The sequence below is a fragment of the Ranitomeya variabilis genome, chromosome 5 (genome assembly GCF_051348905.1).
Source record: "Ranitomeya variabilis isolate aRanVar5 chromosome 5, aRanVar5.hap1, whole genome shotgun sequence".
Classification (NCBI taxonomy): Eukaryota; Metazoa; Chordata; class Amphibia; order Anura; family Dendrobatidae; genus Ranitomeya; species Ranitomeya variabilis.
This window is the reverse complement of record NC_135236.1, coordinates 575,960,525-575,983,081: the sequence shown is the minus strand read 5'-3', so window position 1 is coordinate 575,983,081 and position 22,557 is coordinate 575,960,525. Positions and strand designations below refer to the sequence as shown.

Sequence of the window (22,557 nt, the reverse complement as noted above, 5' to 3'; positions counted from 1 at the left end):
CTCTATCTTTGCACATCTAACACCTAAACATCTGTCATTTCTTTTCTACATTCTATTTCAGTATGTGTCACACGGATGGTGCACACGGACGGCACACAGAATGCCACATACATCTACACAGATAACGCTGGTACTGGTTTTTCCAGGACCGGAGTCATCAGGATATGTGAAGGTTGGCCTAAAGCAGCATGTGCGTTAGGGCTAGTGGAACGCACCAAATAATTAGAGAAAAGAAATAAGTGCGTTCGCAGCCCGGGGTCCACCGTGCAGAGATGGAACCTGCTTCTAAGCAATGACGGACTATGTGGCGGTACAATGAGGATACACACACGGGTTAGCTTCATGCTGTGTGAAAGAAGCGAACCCTGTTGCGTCACAGGGCCGCAGTACCGCACGTAACATAAATATTAAGTAGCACAAGAGTACATGCGATGCTGCACTGGCGGACACCACCAACCACCTAGACTTGGGTTTGGAAAGCACGGTGATAGCGCACTGTGCCGCACTGGCTGTCACAGTAATAGACGCTGTTTGTGTACAAAGTGTTGGTAACAAGTGAGCGCTAGATTACAATCATCCTCCTTACGCGAGCATTCAAACACAAGGGAGGGGATGATTAAAGGGAACCTGTCACCTGCATTTGGCGGGACCTTTTTCGGTCCGATGGGCGGTGTTTTCGGGTGTTTTATTCACCCCTTCCTTTCCCGCTGGCCCCACGCTGGCTGCAATGGCCGAAAAGTATTAGTGTGCATGCGCCGGCGCACTATGTCCTGGAACACAGCGAAATACTTCCAGGACATAGCGCTCTAATGCTTTTCAGCTTTGCCCGCAGTTGGGCAAAGCATACTGCGCGTGCGCAAGGCAAAATTGCCTTGCGCAGGCGTGTTCTACGGAGGAAAGCAAATCAACTTCAAGGCAATATTGCAGCCAGCGTGCACCCAGCGGGAAAGGAAGGGGTGAATAAAACACCCGAAAATACCGCCCATCGGACCGAAAAAAGGTCCCGCCAAATTCAGGTGACAGGTTCCATTTAAAGAGTGACTTTCACTCACAAGACACACACATAAACAAGTGTACACTAGCGCATGGCCGTGCGGCCATGAGAACCTTTCATAGTTGCAGCAAGTTCAGGACCTTCCTAGAGGACCAATGAGAACTTCTACAGTAACAGAGTAACTTCAGGACCTTCCTAGAGGACCAATAGGAGCATTTATATTCAAAAAAGGGGCAAAAACTGAACTCGGTAATTATAGGCCAGTAAGTTTAACCTCTACTGTGGGTAAAATCCTGGAGGGCATTCTAAGGGATGCTATGCTGGAGTATCTGAAGAGGAATAACCTTATGACCCAGTATCAGCACGGGTTTACTAGGGACCGTTCATGTCAGACTAATTTGATCAGCTTCTATGAAGAGGTAAGTTCAGGACTGGACCAAGGGAACCCAGTGGACGTAGTATATATGGACTTTTCCAAAGCTTTTGATACGGTGCCACACAAAAGGTTGTTACATAAAATGAGAGTAATGGGGATAGGGGAAAATATGTGTAAGTGGGTTGAGAGCTGGCTCAGGGATAGGAAACAAAGGGTGGTTATTAATGGAGCACACTCGGACTGGGTCGCGGTTAGCAGTGGGGTACCACAGGGGTCAGTATTGGGCCCTCTTCTTTTTAACATATTTATTAATGACCTTGTAGGGGGCATTCAGAGTAGAATTTCAATATTTGCAGATGACACTAAACTCTGCAGGGTAATCAATACAGGGGAGGACAATTTTATATTACAGGATGATTTATGTAAACTAGAAGCTTGGGCTGATAAATGGCAAATGAGCTTTAATGGGGATAAATGTAAGGTCATGCACTTGGGTAGAAGTAATAAGATGTATAACTATGTGCTTAATTCTAAAACTCTGGGCAAAACCGTCAATGAAAAAGACCTGGGTGTATGGGTGGATGACAAACTCATATTCAGTGGCCAGTGTCAGGCAGCTGCTACAAAGGCAAATAAAATAATGGGATGTATTAAAAGAGGCATAGATGCTCATGAGGAGAACATAATTTTACCTCTATACAAGTCACTAGTTCGACCACACTTAGAATACTGTGCACAGTTCTGGTCTCCGGTGTATAAGAAAGACATAGCTGAACTGGAGCGGGTGCAGAGAAGAGCGACCAAGGTTATTAGAGGACTGAGGGGTCTGCAATACCAAGATAGGTTATTACACTTGGGGCTATTTAGTTTGGAAAAACGAAGACTAAGGGGTGATCTTATGTTAATGTATAAAAATATGAGGGGACAGTACAAAGACCTTTCTGATGATCTTTTTAATCATAGACCTGAGACAGGGACAAGGGGGCATCCTCTACGTCTGGAGGAAAGAAGGTTTAAGCATAATAACAGACGTGGATTCTTTACTGTAAGAGCAGTGAGACTATGGAACTCTCTGCCGTATGATGTTGTAATGAGTGATTCATTAATTAAATTTAAGAGGGGACTGGATGCCTTTCTGGAAAAGTATAATGTTACAGGGTATATACACTAGATTCCTTGATAAGGCGTTGATCCAGGGAACTAGTCTGATTGCCGTATGTGGAGTCGGGAAGGAATTTTTTTCCCCATGGTGGAGTTACTCTTTGCCACATGGGGTTTTTTTGCCTTCCCCTGGATCAACATGTTAGGGCATGTTAGGTTAGGCTATGGGTTGAACTAGATGGACTTACAGTCTTCTTTCAACCTTAATAACTATGTAACTATGTAACTGCAGTACCTGAGCATGTGACCCCAGACCTCCACTGAGAGGTCTTCTTTTGGGCATGCTCAGAGGGGGAAAAGCAGGACTTAGTCCCAGAGACGTCTGCTCACCACTGATCAGTACAGGCTACAATGGCAGAGCCTGGAAAGGCAGCAGTAACCCTTTGCACAGAATCAGACTGCGTGAGACACTGGGAACGATGTCTCTGTTGAGCAGGCTCCACTGCAGCTGATGCAGAATGAGAGACCGCAGCAGACAAGGTTTGAGATTCCCCCAGTGCAGCGGCAGGAACTCGACTCGAAATCTCTTCCACTTTGCTGACACAGTAAAATGCTGCATTTTTTTGCAGGAAAAATTAGGCAAAAACTCAACTAATCATTTGTTTACAAAATTTTCAATTCACGGGTAAAATCTGTTTTCAGTGAAGAGAGTTTTTTACTGAGATAATAGATAACAATTGCCACTGATAAGATGTGGTGGGAAAGGGAGGACCCTGGCCTATAGCTCCTCTCTCTACAATACACCTTATCAGTGGTAACTGACATCTATCTGATAAAAGTAAAAATTTGTAATTTAAAATTTAAATCCAGATTTTACCCATGAATTGAGAATTTTTAAATAAACAATTTGACCAGAAAGTTGCTTTTTTTTCATGTGCACTATTGATTTATGAAAAATATTAGGATTATATAAACAGTTACACTAACAGTTTAAGTGGTTTTACTTTTTTTTTTACTTTTTTCAGGAGTTAAAGATTTTTTCAGTGGCAATGAACACAAATCCATAAAAAAGGGGGGATTTGCTGGGGATTTCGACTCTCCAATTAATTTCTTCCCAATGTGTAACATACATGTATGTTAAATGTCAGTTGCCAGTATACGTAGATGGCTCAGGAGCTAAACCCAATCTACATATGGTGGATGCTACATGTATTATACAGCCAGCAGTAGTGACCAGGGCTGCCTCCCAGTCCTGCTGCTAACCCATTAAGTGCCACTGAACCATTAAATCACTGCCTGCAGCATTTAATGCACACAATTTCGTTCACAGCAGACCATCATTTTATTTGTATACCTAAAAACCTTTGTATTAGGGTATGTTTCCATGGTCAGGATTGCATCAGGATTTGCTCAGGATTTGACGCAGGTAAAATCTGCACCAAATCTGCACCTGAGGTCACTGGCAGGTCACCTGCGTTTTTGATGCAGATTTGTGTGTGTTTTTGTAAGCTAAATAAAGATATACCAAAAAAAAAAAAGAATTGTGATGTCACTTCTTGTCTAACCTCTTCATTTACATACTCCATTAAAGAATAATGTTTACACACAGAGATAGATAGATAGATAGATAGATAGATAGATAGATAGATAGATAGATCTATCGTATCTATCTATCGTATCTATCTATCGTATTTATCTATAAATATCTATCTATCGATAGCTAGATAGATATATCGATAGATAGATAATAGATAGACACTATAGATAGATACATAGATAGATAATAGATAGATAATACCAAGCCCAATGTTTAGTAATAAACATAATAAAATGGTACATAAGAGTTAGGCCGGGATCACACATGCGAGAAACTCGGACGAGTCTCGCCTCAATACCTAGCACTGCCAACGGCACTCGGGAGCGGAGCATGCTGTTGCATATACTTCTATGTAGCCACACGCTCCACTCCTGTGTGTCGACGTCAGTGCCGGGTATAAAGATGCGAGGCTCGTCCGAGTTTCTTGCATATGTGATACCGGCCTTAAATAATGATACTCACACACGGAATCTGCGTTAGGCCGGGGTCACACTTGCAAGAAACTCACACGAGTCTCGCACCTCAATACCCAGCACGCGGGACCTGAGTGTGCAGCTGCATGTATTTCTACTGTAGCTGAACGCTCCGGTCCCGAGTGCTGGCGGCAGTGATGGGTATTGAGGCAAGAGACTCATGTGAGTTTCTCACATGAGTGTGACCCCGGCCTTAAAAAGCAATATGTTTAATTTAAAAAAAAATGAATAAAAAAAAGGTGTGGGCTACCGCGCAATTTTCTGTGCCAGAGAGGGAAAGCCAGCAACTGGGGGGCAGGTGTTTGTAGCCTGGGAAGGGGTTAATACCCATGGATCTTCCCAGGCTATGAATATCAGCAAGCAGCTGTATATTTAGCCTTTACTGGCGATAAAAATAGGAGGACCCCCAAAAAAAATGACGTGGGGTCTCCCTATAATTTATAGTCAGAAAGGCTATGCAGACAGCTGCGGGCTGATATTCATAGCCTAGGGAGGAGCCATGGATATTGGCCCCCTACTGGCTACAAATACCAGCCCCCAGCAGCCTCAGAAATGGTGCATCTGTAAGATGTGCCAATTCCGGTGCTTAGCCTCTCTCTTCCCACTCCTGAGTAGCGATGGGATATGGGGTAATAAAGGGTTAATGTCACCTTTGTAAGTGACATTAAGCAGGCTTAGTAATGGAGGGGCGTCAATAAGATACCTACCATTACTAATCCTATAGATGTTAAAGGGTTAATAAAACACACACATGCAGAATAAAGTATTTTATGTCTGGATGCCTGACATTCAGACATAGCAGAGCCTGTAGATCAGTGGTCCCCAACTTTTCTGACCTTGAAAACCACATTCAGCTCTGCAAGAGGGTTGCGAGCCACATCCAGTTCCTGCTCCCCTCACAGAAGTGGCAACTAAAGCCCCCATTACGGGTATAATGATAACGAAAGCTTCTCTACACAAATCACCCTGAAGCAGTATACCAAGATCCAGGGGTTCCCACCAAACCGCCATTCAGCATTCTTCCATTATGCACTCCCAACCAACACAGTCACATCCAGCTTCAAGCTCCTCCTCTGACCGGTAGTATCCTGTCTCCAGCGTACCAAACTTACATTATCTCTAAACCCTCAAAACCAGTAGATGTGTACCCAGATCTGCTCTTCTGTGCAGGGCTACTCACAAAGTTCACCATTTTGAGATGTGCTCTTCATACCTGATTACTAAATCTGGAGCTAATGCACCAAGCTGGCAGACAGCCGCGAGCCACAGTTCATGGGACCGCGAGCCACATGTGGCTCTCGAGCTACAGGTTGGGGACCCCTGCTGTAGATGATCATTGGAGAGAACTCTCCTGCGATCACCTACATTCTAGCACTCACGATCAGCTGACCACGAGAACCAGCCTAGTGTGACCAGAGATAACCCCCGGTCACGTGCACAGCAGTTCTCGCGGTAAGCCAAGTTATCGTGAGAACTTAGTTTACTGTGAGAACTGCAGTGGACGCAGGACATCCGGCGGTGGGACAGGTAAGATCACATGTAAATTAGGAGACATGCGTAGTAAGCTGCCTTACTAGTTACTTTACTACGCATGTGAGTAATCATTAGATGCGGTTTTACCACATCTAATGATTATCTATGGGAAATTTACGGTGCGGCAATGGAGCGTCACGCATTGTAAACAGACATGCTGCGCTCTGAAAAGACGCGCCACATGTCCGTTTACGTGGGTCTGCCGCTTGCATGTTTTAACGCATAGTGGAGACGGGATTTCATGAAATCTCCTCCACTATGCTGTAACATCTGGACGCTGCGTGTTTGATGCTGCAGCTCTACACAGCGTCAAACACGCAGCGTTTCCTGACCGTGGAAACACACCCTTACAGTATACATACTGTATACTGTATAGAAACATTGAAGGATTACAGGTTCAAGTCCACTAAGAAGACTAAAAAATACAAGTTATCAAAAAATATACATACAATTTGAATCACCCTACTTTTCCTCCTTTATAAATAAACATAAAAATGTAAAAAGTAATGATATTTGGTATTACCATGTCTATAAAAATCAAATCTATGAAAATATTAAATTACTTAACCTCTATAGTAAGTGGTGTTATGCAGCAAATATTGAAAAGCCAGAATTGACAATTTTCAGTTAGAGCACATCTCCCAAAAAAGCAATAAAAAGCAAAAAAAATGTAAGAATTACAAAATGGTATTAATAAAAGCTTCAGCTCACCATGCAAAAAATAAGTCCTCATACAACGTTACGGACAGAAAAATAAAAGAAAAATTGTGAGTCTCAAGAAATGGCGACACAAGCCAAATCCTTTTTTTTTAAACAAACTTCAGGATTTTTTTTCACCACTTAAAGAAGGGGTGGGGAATCTTTTTTCTGCCAGGGGCCATTTGGATATTTATACCATCCTTCGGGGGCCGTAAAAATTCCACACACAAAGTACATCCTGACTCTGGCACTGGTTTCAGGAAGTTATCTTTCATTGCATGCCCTACGGTGTTCAGTAGTGAACACTGTGTGTGTGTGCTCACAGAGCAAGAAGAAAAATAATGAGCTGGTTGTAATTAAAATACACCTCCCTGTCCAAGAATGTTGTCCCTGAGAATCTGCTCGGGGGCCTGATAAAAGGTCATTGAGGGCCGTAAATGGCCCTAAAAGACACACTTTTTTCCCAATTTTTGGGGGGTAAAATGGAGGTGCGTCTTATAGTCGGAATATACTTACAAATACCATGGCGGTCCCGGTCCGACACTGCAGGCTGGTGCGGCTCTCTGTTGTGGTGCTGGCTTGTTGGGCGGCAGTGGCGGAGCTCTGTGGGATGGGACGGAGGTGGTGGTGCTTTGTAAGATGGGGCAGTGTTGGCAGTGGTCTGTGGGCGGCGGAGCTCGGCCGGCATTTCTTGAATGCCCAGAGGCCCGCACAGATCCATTCCTGCGATGCGCTGGCCTCCAGGAAAATGGCTGCCGCAGCGCATGCTCAGATTCAGATCTCGGCAGAGAGATCTCCTCCCAAGATCTCGGGAGACGAGATGTTATTTTCCAAGATCTGAAGCTGAGCATGCGCCGCCCCAGCGGCCATTTTTCCAGAGGCCACCGCATCTCAGGAATGGATCTGCTTGGGTCTCCGGGCATTCATGAAATGCTGGCGCAGCCCCGCCACCCTACAGACCACCGCCACCACCGCCCCACAGGCCACCACCACTCCACAGGCCACTGCAGTCCCACAGGCCACCGTAGCCCCACAGGCCACTGCAGACTCACAGGCCACCGCAGACCCACAGAGGACCTGTCGCAAAATGCCGGTGGAGCCCCACCAAATCACAGAGCAGCACCACAGAGCAGCACCACCGCACCAGCCTGGGATGGGATTTCCCAGAGGTCACTGCACCAGCCTGGTCCAGTGAACAACTCCTGTGACCATTCCTCCACCTGTGCCGAAACCCCTCCCCGGTAAGCTGAATTCAGACTGTAAGTGCAGTAAATAATGCAGTAAAAATAAAATAAAAATGGCAGAATTGCAGGGTCTTTTTTTTTTACATTTGACCACACTATTTTCTAGTGCATTAGATGGTAAAATGAACAGCATCATTCAAAATTACAACTCATCCTGCAAAAAAACACAAGCCTTCATACAGTTATGTCAATGCAAAAATAAAACATTAACGCTCCTAAAGTAAGGGGAAGAAAAAACAGACAAAAAAAGTTCTCAAGACGAAAAGGCAATAAAGGGAAACAGTCAGCAGGTTTTCACCATAGTACTTTCTTATAGCTCTTGCAAAAACAAATCCAGCAATTCCTTTAGCTACACAGTCTGTTCCTCTGTTACTCAGAAATCTGTCTTAATTGATGTGTAGATGAGGTTGAAGTGCTTTTGAGGTTCTGAAGCTCTTCACAAGCCTCTTTGACGCCGGCTTTATTCCCCAGCTAGTACAGCCTTCTCTTGCTTGACTGACAGCTCTTTTGCGTAAAGTCACACAGTATAAATACTGTCAGTCAAACAGGAGAAGGCAGCAGGGCGGTTCAGTGGTTAGCACTGCAGCCTTACATTGATGGTGTTTTGGGTTCAAATTCTGCCAAGGATAACATCTGCAAGGAGTTTTTATGTTCTCCCCTTATTTGTGTGGGTTTCCTCTGGGTTCTCCGGTTTCCTCCCACATTCCCAAGACATACTGATTTGGAATTTAGATTGTGAGCCTTAATGGAGACAGTGATAAAATCTGCAAAGCTCCATGGAATTAATGGGACTATATAAGGGAGTAAAATAAATAGTACTGGGTGAGAAATAAAGCTGTTCCATATATCTGTTTCTGCATCATGTGCATTGATTTCTGGAATCCCAATTGAATATTTTAAACAAATATTTGGCATATCGGTAAACCCCAATGTTTCTGTTTGGATATGGATCATGAAGACAAGAAAAACTGAATTTTCAAAATTAAAGTTTAAGTATTTAATGTCTCCTTTTTCTATCTCATTTTTATTCAGTTTGTTGAATACTACACTATATTAAAGAACATTAACATAAACCCCCTTCAGCCATCTATATGGGCATTGACGTCATACAAAGTTAAATAAAATTATATCTTGATATCTGTGATCTGATGTTTTATTCCAGAGAAATCATCATTTTTGTTAATATGAAATTGAGCTAAGATCTATGGGTTGGACAAATCTCCCTGAAAATTAGATCCAGAGCATATTTTAAATAAAATGTGGTGTTACCAATGTAAGATTTGTAATGTAGAGTTGTACATGAATACCGCTAACACTTCTTCAGCTTCCATCACACAGGCAAACATTGTAGGTGGAGAACAGTAGAACTTTCAGTCCACCAAGAGAAGCATCAAGAAAAAATCTGCACTGCTGCTGCACCTATGTTCATACACCTGGCTGTGGTGTTAATAACGCTGTAAACATCCATGCCCGGGCTCTCAGGTGCCGACCCAAATTAAAAAAACAAGACATGTGTCCATGCAAAAGTAGAAGAAACAACGGTGGCACTCACCGTCCCATAAAATCCACTTTTATTGAGGCAATTTAAAAAATGCAAGGCAGGAGGCTTCTGTGGAGCATGTGAAGGACGACAGACGTTTTACGCAAATGCGCTTCTACGGGTCCTCATGGGTCCTCCTAGTGCTGTCTGACAGCTATGCCAGATGATAACTAACACAGTACAGCATAATTGAATTTTTTTCAAGACAAACACATTTGCAGTTGCAGATAACTTCCCACAGGGAAGTCAGTTAATCTGTGCTGCTCCCACACTGCATGTGAGATGGAAGCTGAAGCACTGAAAGAACTGCAGTTGCAAATGTGTTTGTAATGAGCCAAAGTTTAGTTCTGCTTTACTCTGTTAGTTATAATCACACACAGCTCTGCAGCTCTGCATTGAGATCAGGAAAGAAGTCTGTCAGTCATTATGTCTCACACTTGTAACACCCTTTTTCATTTACAATAAGCCATGCGGACAGACTGTTAGGGAGATCATTGTCCGACCCATAGTTCTTAACAATTCAATTACATATTAAGAAAAACTTGGATTTATGTGGAATAAGACATCAGATTTCAGATGTAAAAGTATAATTTTATTTAAAATTGACTACTGTAACCTCCTACTCTTTGGCCTCCCATCTAGCATTCTGGCACCACTCCAATCCATCCTACACTCTGCTGCCCAACTAATCTACCCAACTGCTTCCCAACTAATCTACCTGTCTCCCCGCTATTCCTCAGCTTCTCCCCTATGCCAAGCCATTCACTGGCTTCCTATCATCCAGAGATTCTAGTTCAAAACCCTTACTATGACATACAAAGGCATCCACACCCTGTCTCGTCCATAAATCTGTGACATGGTCTCCCGGTACTTACCTACACGCAACCTTCGATCCTCACAAGATCTCCTTCTCTACTCCCCTCTTATCTCTTCTTCCCACAACCGCATCCAAGACTTGTAAAGCGCCATGGAATAAATGGCGCTATAAAAATGTATAATAATAATTCAATTTCTAATATGTATATGCCCATAAAAATGACTTGGGATGGTTGATCCAACTGATTGATTCCCTTTAATCATTGCAACATAGACTGAATAATGTATTTGACCAATAGTAGGGAATTTTATTAAAAGTACTCACCTTCTGAGTAGAGATCCAAATGGCATGGAGTTTTTGGATACCTACTATTTGTTTGGCTTCCCAACTTTGTCACTCCACCACTCTCAGAATAACAACATTTGGAGTTTGGACTTTCTTTTCCTAAAAAATAACAAAAAAAAGTGATTAGAATTCAAAACTACATGATTACTATGCACGTGTTGAGAATAAGGATCATTTCAGCAAGTTTTACAGTATTTGAGAAAACTTTGGATATTTTTCACTCATAACAATGTAATTTTATGATGGGTGGATGAAACAGTTAAAGCAGAAAGTTTTGGCACCCTTGAAACTGTTACAGAAAATGAAGTATTTCTCCCAGAAAATTATTGCAATTTCACATGTTTTGTCATACACGTGTTTATTTCCTTTGTGTGTATTGGAACAACATTAAAAAAGGCAAATTGAACATAATTTCACACTCTACTCCTCTACTCCACTAAAATGGGCCCAGCAAAATTGTTGGTATCTTCAACTTAATATTTGATTGCACTCCCTTTGGAACAAATAACTGCAATCAATCACTTCCTATAGCCATCAACAAGCTGCTTACACCTCGCAACTGGAATTTTGGACCACTCTTTTGCAAACTGCTCCAGGTCTCTCTATATTTGAAGGGTGACTTCTCCCAACAGCAATTTTAAGATCTCTTAACTCAATGGGATTTAAATCTGGACTCATTGCTGGGATATTAGCTACATGGGTTGTAAACTTCTTGATTATGTTGCGCACTGTGGATAAAGGAATATCAAGATCTCTGGAGATGGACTTGTAACCTTGAGATTGTTGATATTGTTCAACAATTTTGGTTCTCAGTGACACAGACAGTTTTCTTCTCCATTTTCTGTTCTCTGAGCTTAGTGTAGCACACACAGACACAGAATACAAAGATTGAGTCAACTTCTCTCCTTTGTATCTGTTTTTAGGTATGATTTTCATATTGCCCACACATGTTAATTGTTACAGATAAGTATGATCAAGCATCACATTCTTGAAAAAGAATTGCATACCCACAATTCTGGAAAGGTGACAACAATTTTATCTGGCATATTTTGGGGATTTTTGGTGAAATTATGTCCATTTTTTAAACAAGTGTAAAACAAAACATGTGTAATTGAAATAATTTTCTGGGATAAATACATAACTTTTTGGAACAATTTCAAGGGTGCCAGCACTTTCGGCCAAGACTGTATGTGGAAGCTGAATTTAATCTGTTAATTTTAAGAGAACTACAAAAATAATACAATCAGGCAGATTCACAATTTGTTTTATTTGTCCTTCATCTGCTGAAGTAATTATGTGTTCAATTTATTATATTACCACATAGCACAATAAAAAGTTGTGTCTATTATTAGAATGAGAAAAAACATGCTTATATTTGATAATGAAACCTAAAGTATCAAGCAAGTAGAACAGATATTATATGTAATAGAAAGGACATGCATCAAAAGAGGCACTACAAGGAAAATAAATCTGCCACAAAGTTGCAACACTTATGCACGTCACTGTCACGCAGTGACTGCATTCCACCGATTCACTGATCATTCATCTAAGAGACAATTTGTGATATATGATAGATAATTAAATGGATCTAGGGGTTTAAAATAGCTTCCTAAACAGCCAATTAGACTCTACTGTATGTCATTTTTAGGAGCAGGTGATGATACCCTTCACTGGCAATTAATTATATTGTAGAAGTTGACAAGGCATCAATGAAGTTTTTATGTTACATATTTAGTATTAAATAAATTAGACTGCATCAAAGTACATGAACGTTCTTTACATCAGGCATGTAACAAATTAACAACATTTCAGGAATCGCCTAATTGTCACCTGAACTTACAAATTATACTAGCTTTAGTACAATGCCTGAATGTCACCAATGAAATGTCAGGGACACAAGTTCATTACTATAACCAGAGATTACTGCAGCATTTTAAAGAGTAACTACTGTTTAAGAAATCCTTTTTCATGGTGACATCAACAATTTGATTAGCTACGGTTTGGGTGCTAAGACAGTAAGGCAGAAGTGCTTGGCTCAGTGTTGTACCCCTTTAGATGTGAATGAGTTTGCTTTGCCCTCCTCAGAGAGGCAAGTTTAGCTGATTTCCCACCTACACTCATAGCTCACTACACCCATAGTCCATATAGTGTTTCCAGTCCGTCCACTTCAAATTGAGTAAGGGTGTTATTGTTGCGACAGAGGAGCGTCAGTCTTTCAGGATATTATATGAACCTTTTCTATTGCAAAGGTTTTTTCGATTTCCCATTTTTTTCCGTTATTTTATTCCTTGGACGTGCTGCTCTTTTTCTACATTCATGTGTATGTGCCTATAGGCCCTCGTAAGCCACGATACTACTGACTCTATCTACCCGATTACAGCTTAGTAGAGTTACTAACAGCCAATGGTGCATAGCGCTTTACTGAGAGTTTGTGCCCTTTTGTTTTAGCAATTGAAAAATCCCAGCAACCAAAACTCAAAGTGGCAGTTACACTTACGGATACTACATTTGTAATAAAAGGGCCATGTTTCTGGTGAATAGCATCAAGAGGTTAGTTCAAAGAGCTAAAAGCAAAAAAATGAAAAATGAATTTGCCACCCACATCTGCTACCACATTGTGGTACACACGATCACAAAATATTATAAGCAGGATATAACCAAAAAGAAATGACCTAGTCACAAATGGCGCTTCCAAAATAACATAATACCTACAAATAACTGAAGCACATGCCAAGTAAAAATAAAAAAAAAAAATTATTTAACAAATATTAACACACAACTGTTTAAAAACATTTAGTGGATAAATACACACAAATGGATCCCCATCAGAAGAAGCTATCGCGAAACGTGCGTCGGGACACTTCCTGCCAACCAGGTCATGTATACCCCTTGAATTTAGCTGACTTGCCTCCTCCCTTATGTCTAGCTGACTTTTACAAACCTTCAGTAGCATGCTTGCACTTTAACCACTGCACCTTAGTTATCCTTATTTGATTGCTGCCATATTTAGTAGCTTGGTTTTGCACCTCACAATATGGTTTTGTCTCTGCAAGTATTCTAAAGCATGTTTTGCACTAATATTGAATATTATTTAGCACTATGCACTTTAATGTTATTGATTGTTTTTGGATATAGAGATAGCAAGCAAGCTTATAATTATATATGTAGACAATTTGGCTGTGAGGAGCCACAAAGGTTTTTATATAGAGCCATAAGCTATATGGGCATTTAAATAGAGCTGTATGGAAAACTCTTTTCCTTATTTATGTGTCTATGCTTTATGAATGTTATATTGAATACCAAATGTGACTGACATATGAGTCCAAAAGCACTATTTGCAAAGAGAAATACGTTGAATTATATAACATTGATTGACATTCAAGAAAGCTTTGCTCCATATATAAGGTAGCCCTTTTTGAGGAACCTTAGAAAAAATTCTTTATATGCTCTGGATATTTATCCATTTTTTGAATATGCTTATGGCATGGGTATAGTAAATCCTGTGTTCCCAGGTTCATATGTGTGTATTTATCCACTGAATCTTTTAAAAACAGTTGTGTGTTAATATTTGTTAAATAATACATTTTTTGAATTTTTACTTGGCATGTGCTTCAGTTATTTATAGGTATTATAAGCAGGAGTGTGTTCATCTAAGATGAGGGATGGTTGTTGGATTGGGAAGAGAAAGGTAGGCTCCCGCTCCAGTTTAGGGAATAAAGGTTTGTTTGCGTGGCAAGGCTGTGGGCCTGCCTGATACCTAACAAAGCTTTAAGCATAGATGGTAGCCAGATGGCCTAAGATTTATTTAGCCACTGTACTCAAAAATATGTTTTTCCATATGAAAAGAAAAATATCTTGTTGATGGTAAATTGTCTGTGCTGAGCTTAAACTACTTGGTTTGTCTGTCCAGCAAACCCTGGAGACGGGCAATCTTGGCAGCTAAGTTGTGAGTTGTGACAATATTTACTTTTTTGTCTTTGAGACTATACAGCATTGTGAATTTGTGGGTGAATATTTTACCTTGTTAGATTGTTGTACATTTGTCACACATGCTAACCACACATCTCACATGTCATCATATGTTCCCCTGGGCTAACTTGTAAAAGCTATACCTTTCAAAATGTATATTAATTTTTCCTGAGAAACAGGAGCTTGTGAGAGCTGAATGCTGATAAGGTGAGATGCCTGGGATGTCGGGTGTGATATGCTTAACCCGTGGCTTATCTGCTTATTGTTCTGATATGCCGAAATTATTCTTTCAACAAAATATCAGCACTAATCATCCAGTGAACTGCGACAACATGTTTGCTGACACCAGTAATTGTCTGTATGAAATCACTGCCTTGGGGGGAAATAGAAATAACATGTAAGGGAGGGAAACATGGCTGAACTGGAACTTTTAGGCAACCTAAAAAGTCATTCTCTACTCTTCAAATGAAAGTATGGGGCTTATTGTCTAAAATTATGATTAATTCTAACAAAAATATTTATGCATTAAGGTGTAATTACACTGCACGATTAACAAGAACGAGGATTCCTAGGAAAGATCATTGTGTAGTCTAAAGAAGCTGCCAATGACCTATGAACAAGCTAGATATTAGTGTCTCAGGTAAAATGATCCTTTGGTTTGCGTTTGTGCAAACAAGACCTATGCTGCCGATAACAAAGGTAGCGTATGTGCACTGATCGACTTATTACAGTTCAAATTGCATCTGAAGCAGGGGTGGCCTGTATATACAGGTTATTAAATGACTGCAGACCAGCAAACTTGTTTTCGATTGGTGGTCATTAAATGATGAGCACCGTGTATTTTATATGATCCTTTAAAGGGAACCTGTCACCAGAAGTCATGCTATAAACCTGCAAACATGGGGTTAATCTGCAGTTAAATAGCATTATTATGCTGGCCGGCAGCTGCATATAGCCAAATGCAGTGGGGAAAGTATGAACTGTTTTCTCCTGGCCAGGATTCAGTTTCAGTCATGGGGCGGGGGCAATATTGGTGCTGGTTCAGTCACTGCTCTTACCATACAGAGCTCTAAACGCGCCCCCAGCTCTGACTGACAGCCGTCCACAATGCAAAGTGAGTATCAGTCAGTGTAGGGAGCACTGTTACAGCCATTGCTCTGCATACTGAGAGCAGTGACTGAACAAGTGCCGCCCCCGCGCCTATGACTGAAACTGAAAGCTGGAGGGGACAATAAAGTACAGAGGTGCCATGCAGCATAATAACGCTACTAACCTGCATAACAGCATATCTGCAGGTGAATAGCGCTATTTCTGGTGACAGGTTCTTTTTAATAATAGGCTATTTAGGCTTCTAAGGGATGATATTTAACTACCAATAAAGGTTTCCCCAGACACAAGGAGCAAGAAATTTATTTAATTTACTTGCTTATACATTACCATCATATTCCACAGCACTTTACTTACATCATCATCACTGTCCCAATAGGGCTCACAATCTAAATTCCCAATCAGTATATATTTTCAGTGTGCAAGGAAACCGGAGTACCAGGGGGAAACCCAGCAAACATGGGGAGAACATACAAACTCCTTAGATATGTTATCCTTGATCTGAACCCAGGAGCCCAGCGCTGCAACAGTCTTACTATGCCACCATGCTGCCCCCAGCCCTCAACTACTATACTAAATAAAATTGGAAGAATAAAAGAAAAAATGACTGTAATTATATTGTTACTTAATAGATAAATAATGTGGAAGCCACACACCTATATCTATCAGTAGTTTTCGCCTACATATAGAGTATGGCTGTACTCAGGGGAAATTGCACAACAAATTTTGGTGTTCATTTTCTCCTGTTATGCATGTGAAAGTGAAAAAAAATGGGGCAAAAGTACAATTTTTGTGAAAAAAAAGTAAAATATTCAGTCCTTTGTTCTACATTCCATTAATTCCTGTGAAGCATCTGAAGGGTTAATAAACTTCTTAGGCTATGTGTCTATGATCAGGAATCAGGATAATGGGATTTCTGTGGATGTAATATTCAGCAGCATGGATAACATCTACAGATATCCCGTTATTCTTATACTGACACTGTCACTTGCTGACCTGAGGATCTGCTGCAGCTGATAATCCTACATACACAGTACAGACCAAAGGTTTGGACACACCTTCTCATTTAAAGATTTTTCTGTATTTTCATGACTATGAAAATTGTACATTCACACTGAAGGCATCAAAACTATGAATTAACACGTGGAATTATCTACTTAACAAAAAAGTGTGAAACAACTGAAATTATGTCTTATATTCTAGGTTCTGCAAAGTATCCACCTTTTGCTTTGATGACTGCTTTGCACACTCTTGGCAATCTCTTGATGAGCTTCAAGAGCTAGTCACTGGGAATGGTTTTCACTTCACAGGTGTGCCCTGTCAGGTTTAATAAGTGGGATTTCTTGCCTTATAAATGGGGTTGGGAACATCGGTTGTGCTGTGCAGAAGTCTGGTGGATACACAGCTGATAGTCCTATTGAATACACTGTTAGAATTTGTATTATGGCAAGAAAAAAGCAGCTAAGAAAAACGAGTGTCCATCATTACTTTAAGAAATGAAGGTCAGTCAGTCCGAAAAATTGAGAAAACTTTGAAAGTGTCCCCAAGTGCAGTGGCAAAAACTATCAAGAGCTACAAGAAAACTGGCTCACATGAGGACCGCCCCAGGAAAGGAAGACCAAGAGTCACCCCTGCTTCTGAGGATAAGTTTATCTGAGTCACCAGCCTCAGAAATCGCAGGTTAATAGCAGCTCAGATTAGAGACCAGGTCAATGCCACACAGAGTTCTAGCAGCAGACACATCTCTACAACAACTGTTAAGAGGAGACTTTATGCAACAGGCCTTCATGGTAAAAAAGCTGCTAGGAAACCAATGCTAAGGACAGGCAACAAGCAGAAGAGACTTGTTTGGGCTAATGAACACAAGGGATGAACATTAGACCAGTGGAAATCTGTGCTTTGGTCTGATGAGTCCAAATTTAAGATCTTTGCTTCCAACCACTGTGTCTTTGTGCGACGCAGAAAATGTGAATGGATGGACTCTACATGCCTGGTTTCCACCGTGAAGCATGGAGGAGGAGGTCTGATGGTGTGGGGATGCTTTGCTGGTGACACTGTTGGGGATTTATTCAAAATTGAAGGCATACTGAACCAGCATGGCTACCACAGCATCTTGCAGCGGCATGCTATTCCATCCAGTTTGCGTTTAGTTGGACCATCATTTTTTTCAGGCATCAGGCTGTGTAAGGGCTATTTGACCAAGAAGAAGAGTGATGGGGTGCTACGCCTGATGACCTGGCCTCCACAATCACAGACCTGAACCCAATCGAGATGGTTTGGGGTGAGCTGGGTGGCAGAGAGAAGGCAAAAGGGCCAACAAGTGCTAAGCATCACTGGGAACTCCTTCAAGATTGTTGGAAGACCATTCCCGGTGACAACCTCTTGAAGCTCATCAACAGAATGCCAAGAGTGTGCAAAGCAGTCATCAAAGCAAAAGGTGGCTACTTTGAAGAACCTAGAATATAAGACATATTTTCAGTTGTTTCACACTTTTTTGTTAAGTATATAATTGCACATGTGTTGATTCATAGTTTTGATGCCTTCAGTGTGAATGTACAATTTTCATAGTCATGAAAATACAGGAAAATATTTAAATGAGAAGGTGTCTCCAAACTTTTGGTCTGTACTGTACGTTTTTGCCCTAACATAAGGACACATCAGGTTAGTATAATCTGAGTTAACAGTTAATCTATCCATGGGATACAACCCTATTTGTGCTGATTTCTCCTACAGCTTCATTGTTTGCTCATGATCAGGAATAGCAGAGTTTTGGACGCAGTGCAGATGTGTTGCGTCCAAAATGCTGCATTCTACATTACAAGCACAGTGGATGGGATTTATAGAAATCCCATGTCTACTGTGCTACTATTTAATGCTGCATAAACTCACTTGTGGTGCGGGTTTAGAAGCCGCAGAATTTCAGCAGCGGAGAGGCTAGTCCCTGCTTCATAGCTTCCCCATAGCATTAGATGTATTAAATTCCCATAGTTCACTTAGAACATTCGGATTTACCTGCATGATTAGAATGCAGCGTTTTGGAGGAATTAAAAATATGCTGGGTCCAAAACGCTGCTATTACTGATCGTAGGCACATAGCCTAAAATGTAGTTTTGAGAACCTTGAGGTGTGCAGTTATTAGAATGGTGTCACTTTGGGGTATCTTCTATCATATAGACCCCAAAAAGTCACTTCAAATGTGAGGTGGTCCGTAAAAAAATTGCTTTGTAAATTTAGTTGTAAAAATTAGAAATTGCTGATCAACTTTTAAGCCTTATAACTTCCAAACAAAAAACAATGGTTTGAAATGATGAAGATGTAGACATATGGAAAATAATATTTATTAATTATTTAGTATTTTATAACTATCTGATTTAAGGGCATACAAATGTAAACTCTGAAAATTGCTACATTTTCAAATTTGTTGTCAAATTTTCGATATTTTCAGAAATATACACAAAACATATCGACCAAAATGTACCACTATCATGAAGTACAATATGTCCCAAAAAATCAGTCTTAGAATCAGTGGAATTTGATGACGCATTCCATTTATTACCACATAAAGTGATACTGGTCAGATTTAAGAAATTTGACCCGATCATTAAGGTCAAAATTAGCTCAATCACTAAGGGTTTAAATAGCCACAGAGCTAAAACATGGAGTCTTTGCATTTAGCCATCAAAACCCAGCTTTTTCCATCATGTATTGGAAGGAAAATGAAAGAAACTGTTTAATCAATCTTTTTTAGGTCTATAGCATAGCGAAGATAGACTCAAACATTAGAAAATAAGGTCTAGCTGTAATAACAAGGTAATGCATGGAAGTCCTAGATCGTAAAGTATACATTTACCAGCGTAAAATCTACTTTAGAACAGCTGACTACGCAAATCTCTGACTAAGATATGGTAATATTTTTACTGCATGGATAATAGAATTTAAACTAAATTAACTCTTCTTGATTTTCTTTTTTATCATTATTTGATAAAGTTGCAATTATTTATTATGCTTAGAAGACAGCACCCAATTATGTTAATACTTGTGAATTATACAACAGATACCCACTAACAAAATATAAAACAGGTAATTTATTGTCTTACATTTACCTTAAATAGATATAAATGCACATATTTTTTAGGAATGTCAAAGATACCGCCACATCTTTGGTGACCTTACCAGCTTTATTACATTCCAGAAGAACTACCTGAGCTTTTTACACATAACCATATGCCCATCTCCATTTTTACACAATAAAGAAGAGGAGATGGGACCAAGTTTGAAACTAATTTGTTCTTAATTCCATCTGCCTTCTATCTGTGAGAATAACAAATAGTAGTTGTCAGAATGAACTATTTTCTGGATTGAGAGCTTGAGGCTATTTGCATTAGCGTGCACAATTCTACTAGGCACTTATGTTAACTACTGTACTCTAGAATAAAGTGTCATTGGAGAAGCTCCGAAAAGGTAATTGGAATTGTTTTGGTGAGATTACATTGTAATACACTTTTGATTGACATGTGTCAAGATCTCATCAAGGTAATTTGAGTAAGAGCCAAGATTAAGTGTAATGAGGAAACCTTTCGTAGAGTCATCAGTTTCATTAAGAATGGTGGAGAAAGGAAAATTAGCATTGACCAGCCAGATAATGAAATCTTGGAAAGTTTTTACTCTCTTCGTAATAGATGATTGATGAACATTAATGACCATTAAGTTTCTATTTATTATGGTAAGATGAATAAAGAAATTGGCTGCAAATCATTTCCCAGAAAATTAAGCAATCAAGGAGCTATTAAGGAGGGATTTATTATATGAAATATAAAATGACAATTTCCCCACTGAATCCATGGACTAATCTATGTCTTTTGCCACGGTGGCCTGTCTGAGAAATCTCAAATTACAAAAGTTGCAATCCATTTAATTGTTTTTACAAGTGTATATTGGATATGAAGCATATCTAATTCTTGGTTGCGAACATGGCAATGAGAATAATGTACTTGAACAAAAAAATTACATGATTATGTTTTGTGGAGCCATCCTAGAGCCATAAATAGCAACTTTGCAAAGACAATGAAGGTCTCTAAAAAATAACTATATTGAAATTCTTAAGTCAGTGGTTTTTAAAATTTACTAATACACAAGTGTAAAAATGCTTGAAAAGCAGTAGCACTAATTGCAATTTTTAAATAATTTTCGCTATGGAAATGATACAGCTCATACATCTGAATATCCACAAGATTGAATCTTGTTAATAATGGAAACAAGAAGAAAATAGTTAAACAGAATAATTATTACCTGTCAGATTTAGCTAGCCTCTACAGAATCTTTTATACATACCATATACAATCATGGCCGAAAGTGTTAGCACCTTTGAAATTGTTCCAGAAAATGAGGTATGTCTCCCAGAAAATTATTGCAATTAAATGTTTTGTTATTCACATATTTATTTCCTTTGTCTGTACTGGAACAACACAAAAAAAGGTAAATTGGACATGATTTCACACAGAACCCCAAAAATGGGTCCAACAAAATTAATTGCAATCAGTCACTTCCTATAACCATCAACAAGCTTCTTACATCTCTCAACTGGAATTTTGGACCACTCTTCTTTTGCAAACTGCTCCAGGTATCGCTTAATTGAAGAGTGCCTTCTCCCAACAGGAATAATAATCTTTATCTTTATTTTTTTATTTTAATAAATAAGATTTCTTCACAGGTGTTCAATGGGATTTAGATCTAGCCTCATTGTTGGCCACCTCAGAACTCTCCAGCACTTAGTTTCCATCCACTTCTGGGTGCTTCTTAAAGTATGTATGGGGTCATTGTCCTGCTGGAAGACCGATGGTGCTGACCAAGCTTTCTGACACTCAGCACCATATTGTAACACCAAATCCTTTGGTAATCTTCAGATTTCATCATGTTTCGCACACAGTCAAGGCAGCAAAACAACCCAAAAAAATCTTTGAGCCCCCATCATATTTGACTGTAGGCACTGGGCTCTTTTCTTTATAGGCCTCATTTTGCTTTCAGTAAAGAGTAGAATGATGTGCTTTACCAAAAAAACTCTATATTGGCTTCATCTGTCCATAAGACACTTTCCCAGAAAGATCTTGGCTTTCTCACATACATTTTGGAAAACTGCAGTCTAGCATTTTTATATCACAGTGTCAGCAGTGAGGTGATCCTGGGTCTCCTGCCGTAGCTTTTCCTTTCATTCAAATGTCGACAGATAGTTCGTGCTGACACTGATGCACCCTGAGCCTGCAGGACAGCTTGAAATGCTTTGGAACTTGATTTCATTATCTGGAACAATTTCAAGGGTGCCAACACTGCCATGACTGTATTTTGAAAGATAGAAATATATGTGACAAGAATCTTCCTGTATGAATATTAACAATAATTAATTGATTATGTATAATAAAGTATTCAGCACTCTAAATGATGTGTATTAGAATTAATTTCAATGAACATGAAATTTCTGACTTTATAGCTCTAGAACATGGACCATCAAACACTGTGTAACAAAAAACCCCACAAACAACCATAAGAAAACAACAAAAAATATTTAGGAAAGCCAATCAGAACATAATTTTTGTATCTCAATCATAAAAGATGTAACACTGATTCCAGAATGTAGTTCTTTACACAAAAGAGTAAATATAACATATAACACTGGTCTACAAATAGAAAAAAAAAAATTCTGGCATGGACTTTAAGAACAGTTTTAGACTAATTTGAGGGTGCTGAATGCAGAATGAGTATCAAGAT

At 39.9% G+C, this 22,557-nt stretch overlaps 1 protein-coding gene across 6 annotated transcripts in view; it reads right to left on the bottom strand.

Moving 5' to 3' along the window:
* The window catches only part of LOC143776520 (teneurin-2-like), a 3,926,626-nt gene that overhangs the window by 3,564,486 nt on the left and 339,583 nt on the right, over positions 1–22,557 (bottom strand). For all 6 annotated transcript variants that reach the window (XM_077265978.1, XM_077265979.1, XM_077265980.1 and 3 more), the window contains exon 2: positions 10,699–10,818. In XM_077265978.1, the coding sequence (XP_077122093.1) occupies positions 10,699–10,818 (120 nt within the window). The remainder of the gene's footprint in view (positions 1–10,698; positions 10,819–22,557) is intronic.